Here is a 21,620-nt window from a genome sequence, read left to right as displayed (position 1 = left end):
CTTACCTCTAAGCTATAGCCCTTCCCCTAAATCACCTAGACAACTAATAATGTGCAAGTTAACACACCTAAGCACACGTAACTTGTTCAGAATTATCCCTCACTGCTTTTCTGCTGGTCTTTGCATTTGTGCTCAGAAATGTGAACGGAACATGGAAGAAACAAATTAGTGCAAGTGGAGTCAATTGCACTATTAGGGCTCAATGCAGATATACTTTCAGTCCATTTCAGTAGCTTCACTTGATTATGGCATCTGTTCCTCCTCACAGAATTTAATTTAAAAGAAATTGCTCACTCAGTAGCTGCACATATGTAAAATGTATTTTATCCTAGAACTTCAGCCAAGAAAGCAATGTCACAATGCGTCCCCCCCAACTTGCTTTAGAGCAGGGATAGGGTACCTGTGCCCTCCACAGATGTTGTCAAACACAACTTCCATCAGCCCCAACAAGCATAACAAATAGTCATGGGAATTGTGTTCAGACAACACCTGGAGGGCTAAAGGTTCCCCAACCCTGCTTATAGACTCATTCTCATTAAATGGAATCATCACCAGTAACCAAAATGGTATTGCACGCCACCCCAATCTCCAAGCGGTACATGTTTCCAGGGTGTCTAGGTGCTTACCCAGGGTTCATTTTTCCTTTGGAGATATGAGATACTGCAGAGACTGTGGTGTCTTTGGGTATCTATGGTTTATTTACACATATATATGCAACCTGGGGTTCACAGCATCAGCACCCCAAGAGGGTCTTGTTTCATTCACAGCCACAGCCTTGGATTCAAGCAGAAATCAATCTTCATGTTCTGCCCTCTCTGGCTTCCTAGCCTGCAGCTTTACTCCTCAGTCACATCACAGCCAACTCCTAAATTCTCGACTCTAGCTTTGTCCTTCTAACTACCTAAGAGCTGGAAGAGATGCCCCATATATTTGCCATCTGGCACAGAGCCCCGACTCTTCTGCTCTCTTAATAGCAGATCACTTTTCCTTTGTTTTCTTAATGGCCTTTCACCCAGGCAATTAGCCAGCCTGGCTTACATTTTAACTCTGGCTGGGTCGATGGGTTAGAATGGGTCTGGCACAAACTCACAACAATATATTTGGGGGGGGGGGTAAAAAAATTGCCCAAACAACCTCCTTATGGGTTGCCATCCTGCTTTGGAATGTCATTTCCTGTGAAGTGTGATTGCCCTCTTCCCACGACCACCACTTTGCTGGCTTTTAGTAGGATTTTAAAGGCTTATTTATTCTACTCTACATTTGGTTAAACTTAGAGCAGCATGCTTTTGACTGAATTTTTCATTGCTACTTTCTTGTTTGCTATTTTAATTATCCATGTGTTGGATGTACAACATACAACAAGTAAGTTGCAATCTGCTTTGTGAAGGCTTTTACCTTTAAAAGTTGGCTAGAAATCTAATTGATGGATTGAGTCATTTTCCTTTTTTATATTTTAGCACTGGAGTGAGTTGGTTTTGGTGTAAACATGTTCATTTACTAGAGGGAAACTGATCCCTTAGAGAAAGCCAAGTGTACTACAAGAACCTCTGGAGAAAAAGGCTGCCATCTGTGCCACTCTGGCAGGTGTAAAAGGTGAAATGGTTGGTTCATCAGGAGGCTATTAATGACTAGAAAACACAAGGTCCTGCTTCCCTTACTAGAGGAAAATTAACACAGGGGCGCATGTAATTGGAGAGTTGAGCTACAACTCAGACACCACTCTAGTTTTCCACCTCTATAGCAAGTCTTTAACCAAAGCAATTCTTTCATATGCAGATTTTTCCAAAGATGAAGCAAATAAGAGTTGCTCATGAAAACTAGTATGGAAGAATTAAGAGATAATTTCATATCACCCCCCTGTGGGGCTGCCTGTTTTCATTTAGCCTCAACAGTACAGAGAATGTGGTAAAAGCATAATCAACACAAAAAAATCCTAATGAAGCAAAATCCATAATTGGCCAATACTTTTTAGGAGGCTAACCAAAATGTTACACAATAATGAGCAAGGTTTGGAACTGTTACCTAGGTTTGATGTTAACCAAAATAATGGGACAGGAAGGGGGAGGGCAGGGGAAATGGCAGTGTTAAAGTCACAAAGTCTGCGATGTCCCACTCTTGAGATGGGGTTTAGAAAGATGTACAAATTACTGCATAAAATGGACAGTAAACAAGGCATGTACAATGGTCTTGAACTGTCCAAGACCACAAGGACAATACCTCTCTGAACATGGAACCTTCAAAAACCTTCCCTGCAGAATGGCAGAAGGCATAACACTAAATCTTGCAAGGGAAAAAGCTCCACATTGGTGAGGATTATATAGGTAGATATGGAGCAATCTTGTCAAACAAAGGTAGGATCCCTAACCCCAGTGGTGAACAAGATTTGTCTGGGTGTATCAGTGGAAATTCAATCACACTGTGTTAGGTATCAGTCTAGACACTGCACCACACAGGCTAGTTCTAAAGAAGCAACTGGGCTGTCATTATTAAATATTTACACTGAACTTTCGATAACAACAGTTCAAGGCAGATCAGAGACAACATGAACTTGGAAAGGTAATGCTCTAATTATACAACAAAAAGGCTGAACAGGCCACTGAGGGTTAATGCTAAGCTGATACCATTGAAAATCTCATTACAAGGATTGCAGCACGTAATTGAGCTGACTCTATGGCTGAGTGAGTTAGCAGCCCCCGAGATTTATATACCCACAACATCTATGGAGAGTACGTGATTGGGTCTGGCTCAGTGCTGTTCTTCAGCCACAGCATTTTAAAATGCATAAAAATAGAGATGTAGGAATCAGCAGCAAATCGAAACTATCTGACAGTGTCCCTCTCCTGCTCCTCTCACCCCACTAGAAAACACAGGCTGTTGGGGAAACATGGTATACAACCAACAACAATCTGTAACAAGGAAACAGCGACTGGAATGGAAAGCTGCACTTTGTTTTCAAAAGGTTACTTTCTAATTCCTTTGTTTGGCTATTCTTTTAGAGTGGTGTGGGGGGTGGAGTTAATGTAATTTATTTTTATAGACATGCTCATTAAACATACCTTTCTCGTCTGCACAATTACACGACATGATTGCTTTGTTGTCTTGCTTTGCTTTTACTCTTAAGCAAATACCATTTCAAAGGTAACAATTTTTTCCAGTAGTAACTTTGCCTTGATTTCACATGCTCCAAGCAAAGAGATTCATATGGTTAGGACAAAGCAAGTACAATCAAAAGGAAACCAATGCAATTTTCAAGTTGTCTGGCCCCATAATGGCATCTAGGCATTCTGTCTTGGTGAATGTAACCCTGGTTTAAGGAGCCATTTGGCGCCCAGCTTATATATCTGAGTTTCTAACACTGCCTGAAACTAAGGGTGAGAAAAGAATCACATGAACTGTCTTCCCTGAAACTTAGGTGAGCATGTGGAACTCACACCAGAGAACATCAGTATGGTGGAGGGACATCTGCTACTCATTCACCCACATAGTTTCAGCACTGTCCTCCAGCAGAATATACAAATTGTAGGGATGTTTAATAGCTTTGGAGAAGTGAAGAACTTTAAGAAGCTAGACAGCAGAACTGACACAAAAGGGAGGATTTTGTGTTGCACCTAGTTTCAAACATGTCTGCAAAACAAAAGAAAAGAGGCTGTGGAAAGACCTTAAATATCACTGATTTTGCAAAACAACAACAACCCAATAATAAGAAATGTGTCTCAGCCGTACCTCAGATTCTTTCCTTATCACAGATACCTTTAACACATTGTTAACATCTTTGATTAATCACTTCTCTTTTCTTGATCTCAACATTTATGCCCTTCAAGACATCCTGTGTTTGGATGCCCATAAATCACTTACTTCCAAATCAAGAACGAAACACCTGTTTGGTTGACATATACATTTAAAACTCGATGAATAGTATTTGGAAGGGATACATATGTAGAATTTATGGCATGCATGACTAGCTAAGAACACTCCTGTCATACAAGCCTAGGCATCGTCAGGCAGCTGCCAAAGAACAGCTTTCTAAAAGGGGCCAAAACTTCCTGGTGCAACCTGGAGTTGAGAGGAAGAATCCGCTCAGAGCTGCAGCAACAACAGACTTCCACTGTTGTCACAACACACACATGCAAGCAAAAACACATACAAGTTGTTGTTTGGCCCACAGGCAAAGCACGTAAAAACCATAAGGATAACCTCCTCCAAAGGGAAAGCAGCAGGGGTTTTTTAGGGTGGGGGTGGGGACATGTTTATATCAACAGCTCTTGTGGCTGATTTCTCCTTTCAAATGTGTGTGCGGGTGTGAGAGAGAGAGGGGTAATCAATGATATTCCACTGCCCCCTCTAGTTTGACTTTGGCACTGCCATATATACTTTGGCTTTTATTTTTGGAGGATTTCCACTCCTCGTTTACCATCTCTGGGCAAGCAATTCCCCTCTTTTATTTCCTAGCCAGCCTATAGAAACACAGGAAAGGGTAATTACTGCACTTACAAATGAAATGTTTTCAGCGTTCATTAAGCAGATGTGCTAAAATGCTACTTAAGCTACTAACCACTGAGAAGGCAAACATTTAAATGATTGGGGTGGGGGGCACACACAAAAAAACCCTTTTGCATCATGGCAGAGAAAACACCACAAACAGATAACCAGGGGATTTAATTTGGTTTGCTTATCCTAATTTGCACAAGCATCTGTTCAAAATTCTATAAAACTTTGTCATTCTTGTTGCTTTCAGTACTTTAAGTATACGCTCTAATGGTGTAATCCTGCACTGAAAATCCAATGGATAAGGTGCTCTAAGGTTTGGCAGATGCAGCACTACCATGGGTGTAGCCCGGGGGAGGGGCAGGGAGGGGCAGCTCCCCCCCCCAGATCAAGTAAAACAATAGAAATAACTAACTGACCAATCACATCGGCTCTGCCTGCACTAAGAAATGCCCTGACCCCCCCAAAAAATGTTCTGCCCCCCCTAACAAAAATCCTGGCTATGTCCATGCCCACTGCACCAGTAAGATGTGAAATATGATGGATTCCCCAGCAGAACTCAATGTGTCCTGGGATCCCTGTTCTAGAGAGAGTGGGGTAGATCCCTTCTCGTGCTGTATCCCCCACCCCTGTTTCCTGCATTTCTATCTGCATTGGAGATTATTTCCCTAGAAAATTCCATAGATTGTCCATCAGAGTGTACATGATTCCTAGCAAACAGCCTTTAGAAGTAATAATGACCAATGCAATTTACGGTACATATGTAGAGGCTTCTGGCTGAAGTCTGGGCTGACAGCTTGCAGAGGGTTTTTGATATATACGGTATATACGAAGGGCCTCAAGTTGCCCACCCTTGCTCTACAGTGTGTGACAGCATATCTGGAATTGGCCATCGGGGAAAGAGAGGGAGTAGTTATTCCTTCATTCTCTTCTAAAGGTAAAGGGACCCCTGACCATCAGGTCCAGTCGTGGCCGACTCTGGGGTTGCAGGGCTCATCTCGCTTTATTGGCCGAGGGAGCTGGCGTACAGCTTCTGGGTCATGACTAAGCCGCTTCTGGCAAACCAGAGCAGCGCACGGAAACGTGTTTACCTTCCTGCCGGAGCGGTACCTATTTATCTACTTGCACTTTGACGTATTTTCAAACTGCTAGGTTGGCAGGAGCTGGGAATGAGCAATGGGAGTTCATCCCGTGGCGGGGATTCGAACCGCCGACCTTCTGATCGGCAAGTGCTAGGCTCTGTGGTTTAGCCCACAGCGCCACCCGCATCCTTCTCTTCTAGACACTCACAAACTAGTGGTATTATTATTCTTTCCTTTATATCTTCCAATAAAGTACTCTCTTTTCCCTGACTTCATTTTTTAAAAAACCTATTGTGGCCTAAGCAATTCCGTGGGACACATTTTCTGCAATAATGTTTCAGAACTCTGTTGTCCATATCCCAGTCAGCATCTCTATTGGAACTGTTAAAAAAAACACTACTTTTATATCGGCAATTGTTTTTTACACCTTCCTTCTTCTATGGTTGCATCTCTTTAATTTGTTCTATCATTGAATGTTTAATTACTGTAACCTGCCCTGGGACGTCACAGTAAAGGGCTGATGAGGTATCATAAAATAAATAAAATAAAATAAAATAAAATAAAATAAAATAAAATAAACAAAATAAAATAAAAACTGCCCACCCCACATTGGATATGCGCTTGTCCGTGTGTTTACGACACACAAAAGATGACTGGTTTCAGTCTGCTAAACACATGTCAAATGCCAGTAAGAACACAGACCTTCAGTATTAGACAAAACCAAGACTGATTATTTTTTTTCTATTCTTCATTTTACAGATATCCAATCTGGTGTTGGTGCAGCAGCAACAACTGCAGTAAATAATTTTGGAACACTTCTCCAAGGTGTGAAGTAGTTTTGGCTTCTATCTCTCAGGAGCAGTCTGCTGTTGTGACAGCAGGGTGTGAAATCATTTCCTATTCTTTTATTACGGACCATTGTAGGCACATCCCTGCCTTATGAACGACAAGATCTACCATATCAGAGAGATTCTAATCTCCCTCTAGGGACTGCAGCAGGAGGACAGAAAAAGTACAAATAATTTAACTTACAGTTCCCAGCTAAAAATCACGCAAATTTTTCACCAGTAAACTGCAGCCTATCCCGGATAACGCCAGTTCTCTTCCACAGGCTGTGGTGGCTCACTCAGTTTGACTATCCCATCGTAATATTATCACAGGTAAAATCCCTACCACCTGCACCACATACAAGGATTGTAGTTGCTAATTCCATCCCCCTACTTTCCACCGCTACCATTAATTTTCCTTTATTCACATATCAACACACACAGGGTAGCTGGGGTTCAGTATAGAACAAACAGATAAACAGACCAGGAGTGTTAAATTCTAAACTTCTAACAAATGTATTATTTATTTAAAACATAACATAATGTAATATAAAACAATACCACAATACTGTTCTTTGGAACCCACTGCCTACTGAGATCAAGCAGGCCCCTTCACTGTACTCTTTTCACTGTCTGTTAAAAACATTCCTGTTTAGACAAGCCTACCCAAATGCTTAGAAAACTGAGGTAACTTTAATCTGTTTTAGTTTTTTAAGTTTTGTATGTTTTAAAATAAGGTTGCAATTTTTAAAATTTATTTTACTGTTTTATATTGTGTAAACCACTTTTGAGGTGTAAATTTTATGACATAAATATACAACTGCCTAATGAAGTGGTACAGTAAGATACGCTACACATTTCTTCTGTACTTAAAGATAAATCCTAAGGTGACTTGGGCCTCTAGCAACAATGACAAACCCAGGAACACTCCAAGACTGTGCACATGTTCATTCAAAGATAGTGCAACCACATTCTGAACAGGTAAAGTGCCGAATTCCCACACTCAGAAGCCACTCACCCACAGGATTTCCATCTGACAAGGATTCAATTTCAATTTACTAGCACCCATCTAGCCCAACATTGCATCCAGTGTGACTTGGTACTGGAATCTCTTTAGCTCAAAGAGCTACAAGGAATGATAACATATCTCCATTAAAAAATTCAAACTCTAGTATAAATAGGCTTCATCTCAATATGTACCTTAATTCATGCTAAGTGAGAGATAAGCATTTGTGTTATTATGTATTGCGTAAATCTTTTCATTGGCATTTAGCTAGAACAAGGACCTTATAATTAGCTGATACAGCTAATGCTGAAAACAATTGAGTGCCTTATTTTCCCCAAGGGAACTTCCAGGTGGAATATTCCTCAAGAGGCAAACACATGGATTCACTACACCTGATGCCATAAAGCCACATGAGAATTGTGCAGATTCCAGTGGTGATTCTTGCGAGGCTGTGCAGCAGACCAGGCATTAGCATGAATGCCATAGTCCAAGGGACAGAGGCATATGATCTTGTGATACTGTGTTGCTCCCCCAACTCTTTTCGTGTGTGGAACATGATTTCCAATCAGGACCTGCCCCAGACATCTTGGCACCTGGGGCAAACCCTAAAGTGGTGCCCCCTCCCATCAGAGAAGAAGAGATGAGCGAAAATCTAAATCAGGAAGAAGTGGGGAATAAAAATCTACATCGGGAACAAGGAGGGAACAAAGTCTACATCTGGAATAAGGGGGGCGGGTGAAGATCTACATTGGGAAATGGAAAAATCAAATCAACGTTCTCAACTTCAGTTCCTTGAAGTGGGAATCAAAGGTAATCATGGGTGGTAAAGGGGCCTGCTTTGAATCACACCAGGCAGGTGAAGAGTCCAGGAGACCCCAGAGGGCAACTCCTGCCGTTTCAATCCCTAGGGATGGGAGGAGACAGCATGGAAGCAGCTGATGAAGAGGCGACAGATCCAGCCTCCAAGGAACACACAGCAGTAGCGGCAGCAGGCAATGCATTCCTTGCCTCATGGATGGGTTGTCCTTTCCAATATATATGATTCTCCCCTAAACTGCAAAAGCAGTATTGCCTGTATCTCCTGTCCGAACACAGCCCATCATTTACTGCATCACCAAGGTCTTTAAAGCTATGTCTGTTGGTCCAACAGCCTATGTCTATGTTATACCAGTTACGTATGTTCACTCCTGAAGAGGGAGTCAATTGAATGAATCATTATTGTGAAGAAGAAGAAGAAGAAGAAGAAGAAGAAGAAGAAGAAGAAGAAGAAGAAGAGGAGTTTGGATTTGATATCCCGCCTTTCACTCCCCTTCAGGAGTCTCAAAGCGGCTAACAATCTCCTTTCCCTTCCTCCCCCACAACAAACACTCTGTGAGGTGAGTGGGGCTGAGAGACTTCAAAGAAGTATGACTAGCCCAAGGTCACCCAGCAGCTGCACATGGAGGAGCGGAGACACGAACCCGGTTCCCCAGATTACGTGACTACCGCTCTTAATCACTACACTACACTGGCTCTTGTGGCAAGTTTTCTGTATCCCAGCCTGCATTTTTTATGATAAGGAAGCTACATCCTTTATTATCCATGATCTGGGGTGGCCAGTTTGACCAATGAATCTGCCACAACATTTGGAACTACCAAACAAAAAAACACAGATGGGCTCCTAGATATGATACTGAAGATCAGCGATGAAAGGTTAAATTAGGCTCACGTAGAGCTGTAGGATAAGCTTGAGATTCGTCCAATGAGAAAATTAGTTCAATGCATTGCAGAAAGGTATTTTAAATACTTCAAGGCTACAAAGTACTGACATTTAAAAGTTAGAGGACACCATTGCAATAAAAATGCTAAGTTATTTACACTAAAATAAAGCAAAGTAACCTTTGAAAGCAATTTATTGTAATCATGTATATAAATACCTTGCCTTAAGGTAAGTTTTAAAAATGCATATTTTGTAAAAGTTAACAACTGTTGTTCACTCTTGACAATTTAAAAATGACTTTTAATTTTACTTTTATGCCCAGTTTTGCTAAAGAAAAGTATTATTGCAATTATAAAATATATAAAACTTGCCATCACACCTTAGACTATTAAAAATGTATAATAAATTAAATTAAACTTATGAGTATGCATATTTATATGACCTCATGCATTTATAAACCCCTTTCTCTGTCAAATGACACTAGTAGAAACCAGATTTGAAAATCTATATTTGCATGGTCCTCTACAGCAAGTAATTGGGTACAACCAGGCCTTTTTTCCAGCTGGAACTCACTGAGCAATTATCAACATATAAGAGGCCAAAACAAAGGAACTCTTCAAAATATCCCTCAAAAACACACCCCAATGTCTGTTTAGAGATAAGTTAATCATATGTTAGGAACATAAAACGTGTGGACAAGCCGAATCACAATAGTACTACTACCTTCTGCAAAGTGTTTGCCCCCACATTCTGCTTCTTTAAAACAATCAATTCTAACTCTGAAATGCCTTGTAATTGATTATGGCTTAGCAATTATGTACATTGATAGCAGTAGCTTTATGCAACAAAAAATATGCTTCTTACCATAGTGAGGGATGATTGCCCAGGCCATGGCGGAAGCATAGATGCCCCCAATCATCCAAAACATGCAAAGCCAACTTAAGTGTTCTCCACGTTTTTCTCGAGCAAGAACTTCAGCAAAATAGGAGAATACAACTGGAACAGCTCCTCCAATCCTAATTGAAGACACAGAGTATAAATTGAATACAACCATAATAGAAACTATGAACAAGCACTGTCTTTATTTGTGTCTTTAATGGGTGGCATGCAAAACAACTATTTCACTACACCAGCCTTGTGTGTATGTAACACAAAGTTATGGTTTGTCTAGTCAAAGTGTGGTTTGCTTCAGTGTTCGAACTCAGCCCAGCACATTAACCATTGTTTATTTTCTAGCAACCAACAATAAGGTGAAGTGTTTGTTTTGGCTTACAAACCATGGTTTGTTTTGTCTAGTTTGGCGTTTTGACTGAATGCAATAACTTGTCTACAGTTTGGCGTTTTGACTGAATGCAATAACCTTGCTTGACCATGGTTTATTTGACAATCCCACCCCAGACGCTCACCAAGCTACAGTGACATGAGGTAAGAGCATTGTGGGGGACCCAGCTTGCTGGAGAAATGAGACATGGTTTGCTTTTTCCTCTGTTTGAAGATTTGAGGCTTGTTGAAATTAACTTAGCAAAGAAGAGAAGCACGAGAAACAGGCTTAAAACAAATGATGCCTTTGCAGCTTGGGAGAACACAGCCACTAAATCTTTTGGTGCAGTTATGACTCAGGATATAGGCAAAAAAATTCAAATAATGTCTAAGAATTATTGGACTAAACTCTGGTTAAGAAAGAAACTATACAGTTTAGTTGTTATTGCATGGTCCTCTGTTGCATCAGGGTGTTCTTAGACCTCATATGTTGAATTTAAATGCAGAAGGCAACACAATCTCAATGGTTAAATCATTATCTCTTAATGAACTCTATCATTCAAAACTGTAGAAATGTTGAAAGGTTATAATATATTGTACTATTTCTCACATCGTTTGGGTGAAATTTCCTCCAGTTTATTTTTTAAATTCAGTGGGCAAGTGCAGTGCAGTTGGCACCTAAGCACTTTTATTCATTACTACTATGTTACTTCTGAGTTTCTGTCATCACTATACAGGAACTGATAAGCAGCTCCCACTCTACATAAGCTGTTCTTCACATCTAAAATTAAGCCTTTGATTACCATAAGCTTCTGATTTCTGATGTCAGTAGTGACCATAATACTTAAAAAGACATGTGGGACAACAGAATCAGGACTGGGACTGCATTAAACATTTACCGCTGTATATCTGAGGAGCTTTTGCTATTTTCTGTTTTAATATTTAGTATATTTCATGTACCATTCAGTTGATCAAATTATTACTCCAGAGCCACTTTAAAAACGATAATGTAGGGGTATCTGATGTAATATGTTGGGTTACTATGTCTGGACATCCCTGACATTGCTGTTTTTTGAGGTTTTCAATTGGTCACATCCATACCATACATTCAGAGCACATGTCTTCCCCAAAGAAGCATGGGAATTGTATTTTACCCTTTACTGAGCCACAAATCTCAGCACACTTAACAAACCACAGTTCCCAGGATTCTTTGGGGGACAGCTACATGCTTTAAATGTATGGTGTGGATGTGGCTGACATTTGTAAATTGCCTCGACACACACGTAGAAGGCAATTCATAAATAAATAATAAAAAATGGCAATGTTTGCTAGGGTTTAGGGGAGTTGGAGTCCAGTAACATCTGTAGAGTAGCATAGTATTAGGTAATGGAGTTTTCCCATGGTTTTCCTATTGAAAATCAACTCTCCAAGCAAGCATTTGCAGCACCTTTTGGGGGCAATTAGCAAGTTAAAGCAAGCAGCTTTCAGTAGACAGGGGAGGACTTTGGCAATATGGCGCCCTGAGAATGGACAAATTTTTACACCCCCACCTAAGGATTTCTATTTTTCACAATGATTCCTTTTGGTACATTTGGTACTGATTACTGAATACTTCAAAATGTGTCTTGGCTCTCTGGGACTAACGTTGGGTCCCTGTATTGTGCAAAAGGGACAAGTTCCTTTGCACTGTTATCGAGACCCTGGCTGACCCAACGTTTGAGAAAGTACTCCTGCATTATTTTATACAAGATTGGTTCATGCACTTGGAAAAGTATGCATGGATGTCCCTTTTTGCAAGATTTTGTACTCTGTTGCAGTTCATAAACACAAAACACACACACATACCACATCACTCTGTGGTTTTAAGCAAAAGCATTGCATAATCGAAGACCAAAACGATGTGTGTTTCTCCCAGAAATAAAGCACCCCATTCTTTCCAAACTCTGGAAATTGACATTAGAGAAACAGAATAATTCCTGAAAAGAAAATGGCCAGAAAAAGAATGGATCCTGGTGTGTGTATGCTTGTAAAGACAGATCACAAGGGACAAAAAGGGACATTTCTCAATGCTCTTTGTGGGGTAGGCATCTTAAACAATCACTACTACGAAATAGGCATATACACTTCTTTAAGTTGTAACCCATATCCCTGCTACTCACTCTCTGTAGTGAAGGTTAGTATAATGAAAAGACTTTGGAAGCAACTTATATCAGCCATGTCAGGGGACTACCATCAGCTCAGAGACGAGAGGTGGAAGGGCAGTTGTGTTACAGGGAACCTCCAAAAATCTTGCGAAACCCCCACCTACAGTGGAGAGGAGGTGCGGAGACCAGGGGATGCTAGAGAGAGCTTCAACACCGAGCCTGAGCAAACAGGAGAGGAGGGAAGTACCCCTTTGCCAGCGCCCATTCTGCACAGTAGGTTTCGGCGCAGGGAGGGGCGGAGAAGTTTGAGGGTCACACAACTGTTATGCTGGGGGAGGTACAAAAACCCACCACTTCCAGATTCTGCTAGCGATTCAGCCAGACATCAACTTATGACACTCTTCATTGTAAATAGCTTGCACTAAGAATAAAGCCTGGAAAAGACAGGTCAGAGTCTTGCCTGTTTGCTCTTGAGCAACCACATCAGCATCTGACAAGCTATGATAATTAGATAGAACCCTGATGTTCATAAACAATGTATCTTTGCATACAAAATATTGGGGAGAATCAAATGGGAGAGAAAAGCTGCTCTCGTGCCTTACTTGTAAGCTTGTCAGATGGCATTTGACTGACAAGTGTGGTAACAGATTGTTGGACTGGATAAGGGAACTAGGGTCCCAAGAGGCTGTTGGACTCTAGCTCCCATGAGCCCCAGCTAGTATGGCCACGATCAGGACTGAAGTCTTCCCAGATGGGGTTACAGGTTCCCCATCCCTGGACTAATGCTTTGATCTGATCCAATAAGGTTCTTCTCATTCATAACATTTCATGAAAATTTTTCCATCAGTGTGTTTGGCAATCCCTGCTAGAACCCCTATGATTTCGTGTGCCACAGAATTTCTACCAAGAATTAGTGAACGCAATGATGGTCACATTTTGCAAAATCTGATAACCTCCAAACTACCTCTCAGCAGTTCCCTCCAACCTAGTGCCAAAATTATCTTTTCTATTTCCCTCCTTCCTTCCTGGTTCAGCTTTGGTTTGTTATTCAGAAAACCCAATGCATATGTACACGATTTATCATTCATCCCCTTTCCATTTTCTGCAGGCATCAGCAATATGCAGCCAAAACAGCAGTTACAGATAACATTACTCAGTCAAATCCACATCAGACATTGAAAGCACCTTTATACAATTTTAACAGACATTGAGAATTTGGGAATTGTAGGTCTGAGAGGTCAGCACCCTTAGCAAACTACAATTCCCAGGACCTTTTGGGGGAAGCCATGAAAGTTAAAGTGGTATAAGGGTGCCTTAAATGTATGGTGTTTCTGTTACCTTATTTAAGAAGACATTCTCCAATACTTTTTCATATTCCAGTCACCCCTGTTTATCTAACACAAAAGTATATCTTATTAATAGTTGAAACTGATTTGCTAAGCAGTCTAAACTTATAATAGTGGAATATTTTCTTCACATAAATTATATTTTCCCAATTCAAAATCCTGCTCCAAGGCACAGCTGTCTATTCTATTTGTACATTACTAGAGGCAAGCTATAATGTTTGAAATCAAATGTCCTCCCCTGCTGCAATTTTAACAACTACTTAAATCTCGCTGTTACCACCCTTGAGAAATTACTTTACAATGTTATAATATTTTCAGATATGTCAGTATTCCACACAAATCTTTAAGCAGTTGAACAAATCGAGGTATCACACTGGATGGAAAGAAAGCAGCAACTTCTAAATATTTTGGGACTCAAGTCCTTAAAAGAGCACCTCCCTCAACATCAACCATCTTGGATCTTACACTCAGCAAGTGAGATTTCATTGGTGGTGCTGCCACTGGGGACATGCAGTTGATGATGATCTCTGACAGGGCCTTTTCAGTGGTGGTTCCCCATTTGTGGAATGCCCTCCCTGGTGAAGTGCACCTGTCTCCCTTATTATATATATTATTTGGGGACTGTAACTTACTACTTTTCTGTTTTATTTATTTATATTGTGTCATAAAATATGTTAAATTTAGTGTAAAATATTAAAAGTATACTCAGCTCTCTGCATCTATCACCACTGATAATAATGCAAGGTGGTTAAATCCTAAGCTATGCAGTGTGTGAATTTTTCTTTCAGGCATACAGTGACAGATGTGCAAGTGTGATTTTCAGCCAAGCCATGCCACTTTAAGTACCCCAATGTGGATCAAAGGATAACAATATTCACTTTTTTTAACCACTGACCCCTTCTTTGCATGGACTTTATCCATACAGGGCGCCCTCACAGCGCAGTAGGCTAGAGTCTGGACAGCGAGACACAAGAGCAAATGCAGATTGAGAAAGTCTGAGTAAACACAAAGCCCAACCACAATATAGTGGTACCTTGGTTCTCAAACTTAATCTGTTTTGGGAGCTTCCTGCAGTCAAGCAGAAACCATGTCAGATGTTTGGTTCTGAAAAATGTTCACAAACCAGAACACTTCCGGGTTTGCAGCGTCTGGGAGCCAAAACATGTGAGTACCAAGGTGTTCGAGAACCAAGGTATGACTGTACCCTCAGTCGTTCTTTGGGCTCTTGACAGCAGGATGGTAACAACAATGAACAAGCTTTTCCCCAGAACAGGGAAAGGTAAAGTTAAATTAGAAAATGAAAGGAATAAAGGAAGAGCTTACCCAAATCCAGAAAGTAAACGACAGAAGAGAAAGAAGCCATAGCCCTGGACAAATGATGAAAGGAAGGCAAAGAATCCATTGACAGACATACATATGAGAAGAGACTGTCTCCTTCCCACCTTGTCTGCCAAGCCTCCCCAGAAGAATGCCCCCACCATCATCCCAAGGTATACTATGCTACCTGCAACACACAAAAGAGAATATGTTACATTAGGAAGGATTGCATAGTTCTCAATATCAACTCCTAAGTCACTGTTCCGCCTCAACTCCCACACATGGCACAATTTACTTGCAAAACAACTATGTACATTTATTGTAGGTGAGTAATTTGAATACAGATTTGCAAAGGAAAAAAGCCACTCCTCTCATATGCATCCTTTGTTTCTGACTTACTGAAAATTTGGTACTTTTTTAGTTATAGGCACACAGCTGCAAGAAAGTAAAAGAAAAGGCAAGCAAATCTGGGGGTTGAGAGGTTTATATCCTACCTTTTCTTGCAAGGAGCTCAATATGGTGTAAATGGTCCTCCCCCTACCCATTTTGTCACAACCCTGTGAAATTGACTGAGGGACTGTGCCTGGCTCACTGTCACTCAGTGAGCTTCATAGCTGAGCAGAGGTGTGAACCCTGGTCTCCCAGATCCTAGTTCAACACTTGCCACCACACTGGCCCTATCCATCTTTCCACTGCAACATCCATGCTAGGTAGAGACATTATTACAGTTCAGGGGGACATTAAGCTGGGGGGGGGGGGGGTTGTAAGCTGAAGCAGAGCCAGTGAGGGATGTGAGCTGAGGAAAGTCCAAAGAGCCAGACAGAGTGGCCAGGGGGGCCATATTTGGTCCCAGAGCCTGACGTTCCCTATCCCTGCTACATAGCATCTCCTACCCAGAATTTTTCCATAAACAGTGGGCTAAAATTAGTTATGTGGATAAATCAATACCATGCAATTAACTAATGCAACTACGTTGCAGGAAAACTTTGTTATCAACAGGATTATTTTCCAAATCATGTGTGCGCTCTCAGAATGTGACCCTTTATAAATGGTTTCAGAAACTAGGATTATTTAAATTGCTTTAATAACAAAAGGCAGGAAATGAACAAGAGAGGATCAGATTTCTATATGCTGGGAAACTTGATAGGTCAGTGTACAAAACTCACTACAGATCATGCTTGCTTACAGCTGTTTTCTCTGATAACAGTGCACATTATAGTAATGACTCTGCAGCTTTATCGCTTGTGCTTCAAGAATATTTTAATTTCAATAAACATGCCTTTAAAGAGGGGGGCTCCAAAAGTCCAAGGATGCAGCCAAACCAAACATATAAAAGTATGTTTGTGTATATATAAATGTATTTTGTTTATTTATAAAAATATTTATAGACTGTCCCTTTATATAAATTATCAGGGTAGTGTACAAGAAAATTGATGAGTACTATAAAACATTGAACAGGCTGCTGGCATAAAAAGATCTTCTAGAGGCATCTGAAACATATAGTAGCAAAACTATTGCACAGCATGGAACTGGTATAAGTACATGGCTGGCTTCAAGTTGAAGCTAGCTGGGCTTCTGAAACACAGAAGAATGGGAACTAACAGTGCTTGTCCACATAATCTCAGAGACTGAATTGGAATATAAAGGCTCAGGAGGTCACTAGGTATACACACAACTATATATATATATATATATATATATATATATATATATATATGTATATGTATATGTATATATATGTATATAAACACACACATATGCATATGTGTTTATGTGATAAATATGCATGTTCATACATGCGTGTGCACATACTCTTTATGGCATTTTAAAATAATTTTTACCTGCCTTGTTATCCACCAGCTCCACATTGCCTGATATTTGGAAACTGAAATGGTGGCACACAGAATACAATGCATACAAGACCAATATATCTAATTATTAATAGGGGGTTGCCCTGATCCCTTCTATGCATTGTGTTCCACTCCAAAATGACTTACAAATCAGAATCCAAAGTGGCCTTAAAATGAGGTGGGTGAGAGCTATTCTAATCCCACACTGTGAATAAATTTGGCACAGATAAAGCCATATCTGAATGAACAGTTTATTGATTTTAACACACACAATGCCACACTTCAGTCTCTTCCCTACTGCTCAAATTAACAGGTAGTTAAGAGACTATAACATTTAATTGGATGGACACAAATATTGATTTATGTCCAACTTTTTACAATTAAGACAACTGCAGAACAGTAAAAATAGTATTGCTGTCTCTATTCTCACCCTGAGTGTAAAAGAAAAACCACCCCCTACTACTATAAAAATGAGATACTATGATGCAGCAACTACAGAACAGGGTTATCGAAAACCTAGTTAATCCCAGGTAATGATATGAAGTCACTGATGGATTGCTTTAGTACTAGCGCTGAACGTATTATTTTGAAGGTATCTTCTCTTATCCGATAGTTCCCTCTGGCATTAGAGCGAAAATCCTAACTGACAAGCCTGAGATAAAGCCTACTTTGTTAAGTCTTTGTAATGCCTCTAATGCCTGGTTTCACTTTTCTCTGAAACTGAGGTGCCTCTGATACGTTTTCTCCCTCTCAGACTTTTGATGCGAAATGCAGCAACAGCATTCACATAGTTCTCAATCGACCCTGTCATGGTAACAAATTGGTGTGACTCTGCAATTTGAAATGCACTTTTCCAAGCTCAGAGTGATTATGAATGGTGCATGTGACTGAACAACACAATGTGTTTCCCATGCAATGTTCTGGGATTAATTCTTCTCACCAACAAAAACCCTACAGCCGGTAATTGGCCATAGGATCACTCTACAGTCATGTCTCTACATCATATCAGAAGCCCCTGTTTGGCAAACAGGGAAAATTTTGGATGAAGGACCAGCATGTTCAGGGGCTGGCATGACGACAACTTTCTGCTGACAATTGTCTCTTCCTACAATGCTTTCCCACCTGTGAGTTGCGGAAAAGTAATAGTGGCTTGAATCCCAACAAAGGCAGCATAGACACCAATAATTAAAAGCTCCCCCCACTGCAAAAAATCCTGTGAAATGTAGTTTGTTAATGGTGCTGGGAGTTGTAGCTCTGTGAAGCATAAACTACAGTTCCCGAGATTTGAGGGGGGAGGTAGGTGTGTGCGCTGCCAAAGCTGGCAATAGCATGATATTCAGTGTATTAAATGTGTCAAAAGTAATAGGAAAACTTTTATTAGGTGACTAGCTGTGTGATATAAAGAAGCATCTTTGCATAAGCAGCCAACTTGGCTGTCTCTGATGCAAAAAAAATGAGCTTTTAAAAATGTTGCCTGATTTTGCGGGGTGGGGGAGAGATCTTTGTGTTCTCTTATGCCAACAGAAGTTGGGTCTAGTAAACGCTGACACATTCATTTTCATCAAAGAAAAAAAAATCATGCCAGCACAAGCAAACATGGGACTTCCTTAGCTATCAAAATGCGCTCCTCTAGGGAAAATAAAAAATATTCACTGGATCTGAGGTCGTAATCCTTGGCCTCAGTAAGACAAGCAAGCTGTATAATCCAAAGAAGCAAAATGCACTGGGGATCATTCACATTTCAGGGCAGAGCACATAAAGCAGGAGAAATTAAACGTAGCACTGTGGCAATCATCCTGCCAATGCAAGCTTTTCAGCTTGCCAGATGGAATTATTCACCTCTCTGCCCCTGCTGCTTTAGGATTTCCTCTGACCCCACCCCAATTTTGGGAAGGTGTAGGCAGAGGCGGGGGAGTCCCGTTGTGCTACTGGGATACATTAGTTGAATCCCAGTATGTTTCTTAGCATGTATATATTGAGGTAGCTCATCTAAATGAATATAATGCCACATTGCTGTCTTACATCTTATCCTTTTCTGGAAAAAAAAAATCACCTCATCCCTTAACAGAACTTTCTTTTTTTTAATCAATTCCTTTCACTTAAAATATCTGTTCTAGACCAAAAAGTGCCTACCTGAAGATTTCAAGCATGGCATTTTGAAGCACTGCCTATTTATATTGTGGAGCAGTGAGAAATGGAAGATCCATAGCTCAGTGGTAAGAACAGATGCTAGAGGTCCTGTATTCAAGTTACTGCCACTCTCATCAGATAGAAGGCATGGGAAAGACCCTGACCTGGGATCTTAGAATACCACAGCCTGTCAGAGCAGATGAGTTAGATGGATAAACAGATTGACCTAGTATAAGGCAACTTCCAATGCTAAAAACATCATCCAGTCCTCAGTGAGCCTTTCAATTCCCCATGAAAAAGAGGGTTGAAGCCTCAAACATTTCAGTCTCTCCATTTTGAAATGGGAATATATACGCATTAATGACTTAAAATGTGGCAATGTTGTTTCCCTAAGCTGTGTTTGAAGTCATATTTGCAAGCTGCTGTAGACATCAGAGAGAGGGCTGGGGTTCACCAGATGCACATTAGGGCTGTGCAATAAATCGCTATACCCTTGAGTACCAGTATTGAAATAACATTGTGATAAGTAGTTCAACAAGGCAATATACTTGTGAACAAAAGGTGGACACATAACAGCTTGGGGGGGGGGTAGCTCAGCTGAACAGGTACTTTACAGATAATTTGCAGGCACAGTGTCTCCATCTCTGTTTGCTCTCTCCCTCCTAACCCCTAAGCCCTCACACAAACCAGCATCTTCACTGGGTATCTTTCCACTTAGAGCTCAGCTAAGTATGCAGAACCTGCTAATAATCCAGGAGGGACCCCCCACAGCTAGACAATCAAAGAGGCAAAGTAAACAAAGAACTGGGAAGTGGAATGAGGGCTTTTGGGGGGTCCCTTCTAGGGGGGAGGAATGGAGGGGAGAAGATTTAGCTGGCTGCCTAATGCTGAAATGGGAGGTTGTGAGAATGATGGGGAGGGTGTTTTTCGGTAAGCAGTGCAAGCAAATGAGTGTCTGCTCACAAGCATGCCCTACTGAATTCAATGAGGCTTATTCCCAGGAAAGTAGAAGTTTAGTTGAACTCAGTGGGACTTATGCATGCACAGGTTGTACTTAGACCTCTGAGTGGGGAAGCAGATGCAACTTGACTAGTAAATCACTTAAACTACTCTTAAATTGGTTGGAAATATATTAAATATAATATATGGAAGTTTATTTAATATTTGTATTAAATCTACTACTTCTTTACCATTTAAGGCCCTCCTCTGCCGCAGGAAGCCTCGTTAAGGCCCTCAGCTGCTGTGAGGAAGTGTAGCGCACCCTCCGCCATTGTGGGGAGGCATGGCAGGACCCTCTGCCACTGCAGACGTGTGGCAAGGCTCTCTGCTGCGGGGAAGCCCAGTGCACGCTCCACCGCTGTGGGGCAGTATGGTGGGACCTCTGCTGCCAACATAGATATATGCATATATCGTGATATATCAAGATATTGTGATATTTAGCTGGTGATATATCGTGATGTTGAAAATCAGATATCTTCCAGGCCTAATGCACATTACCTGATTTGTTTTTCTGTACCTGCAACCCCTGAACTGAAAGTTGTTATCGGTACATGCACAAAGGCTGCCTGAAATGTACACACCTCAGTTTATTCACAGCTTGCATTATCAAATTAGATGGAAGCTCATTTGAGGAGAAACACATCAAAGGAGTATTTCTCGAAAAAATGCAAGACACAGGTAGATTGTGGGCAACTCAGCTTCAAAAAGAAAGCTGTGGGAGTGCACTGGAGCAAACGGTAATATGCATATAGCATGAGAGTGAATTAATATGACAAAAGGAATGGAATACACGTTAACAATTGCTATAGATGTTGTTGGACTCCAATTCCCATCAGCCACAGCAAGCATGGCCTACGCTTAGGGGTGATGGGAATTGGAGTCCAACAATTTCTGGAGGGAACCATATTGGCTACCCCTAGTCTAGAAGCAACTAGAAGCTGAAGCAAAGTGGGCAGGGACCTGAAATATCTCTTTGGTGAGAGGCAACTAGGTGTCCCGTAAGAGTATAGAAAGTATGAACATTTGCCCTCTAGCATATTTTATTAATAAATGTTTTTATATGTGTGACACATTTTCTTCCAAAAGGGGCTTTGAGTCTCAGAATTTGGAATTCCCAGGAGCTGCAAAAATCAAATAAACAAGTTCAGCATCTTGATAGATGAGGTCTTGTAAACCATGATTTATCTATTGTGCAAGATTATCGAAACATGATGCCTGTGGAGAGCTCAATGATGTGTTAAAGATCTTCAGCTTTGTTTCAAAAGTAGATGTGACACCTAATGATTTAAACTGTGATGTATTTTCAGCCAAAGAAACCCAGACTGCTGAGGTGCCCACATACACAAAAATGAAGACAGAGACCTAATTAAGTGTGTGAAGTCAACAAGGCTTTTTTCTATTTTCAACATATTTGCATTGCTATGAAACATGACCATTGGTTAATGGTATTATAATTAAAGTGGTACTTGAAGATG

The 21,620-nt window shown here is 40.8% G+C and overlaps 1 protein-coding gene across 3 annotated transcripts in view; it reads right to left on the bottom strand.

The window, feature by feature from the left end:
* The window catches only part of SV2C (synaptic vesicle glycoprotein 2C), a 96,778-nt gene that overhangs the window by 44,448 nt on the left and 30,710 nt on the right, over window positions 1–21,620 (bottom strand). For all 3 annotated transcript variants that reach the window (XM_083403953.1, XM_083403951.1, XM_083403952.1), the window contains exons 3-4: window positions 15,173–15,353; window positions 9,964–10,115 (exon numbers count right to left, since the gene is read on the bottom strand). In XM_083403953.1, coding sequence (XP_083260079.1) covers window positions 9,964–10,115; window positions 15,173–15,353 — 333 coding nt within the window. The remainder of the gene's footprint in view (window positions 1–9,963; window positions 10,116–15,172; window positions 15,354–21,620) is intronic.

Source organism: Podarcis tiliguerta (assembly GCF_965153285.1).
Source record: "Podarcis tiliguerta genome assembly, chromosome: 11".
Lineage (NCBI taxonomy): Eukaryota > Metazoa > Chordata > Lepidosauria > Squamata > Lacertidae > Podarcis > Podarcis tiliguerta.
The sequence above is the reverse complement of the archived record's forward strand: the minus strand, read 5'-3'. Positions and strand labels throughout refer to the sequence as shown.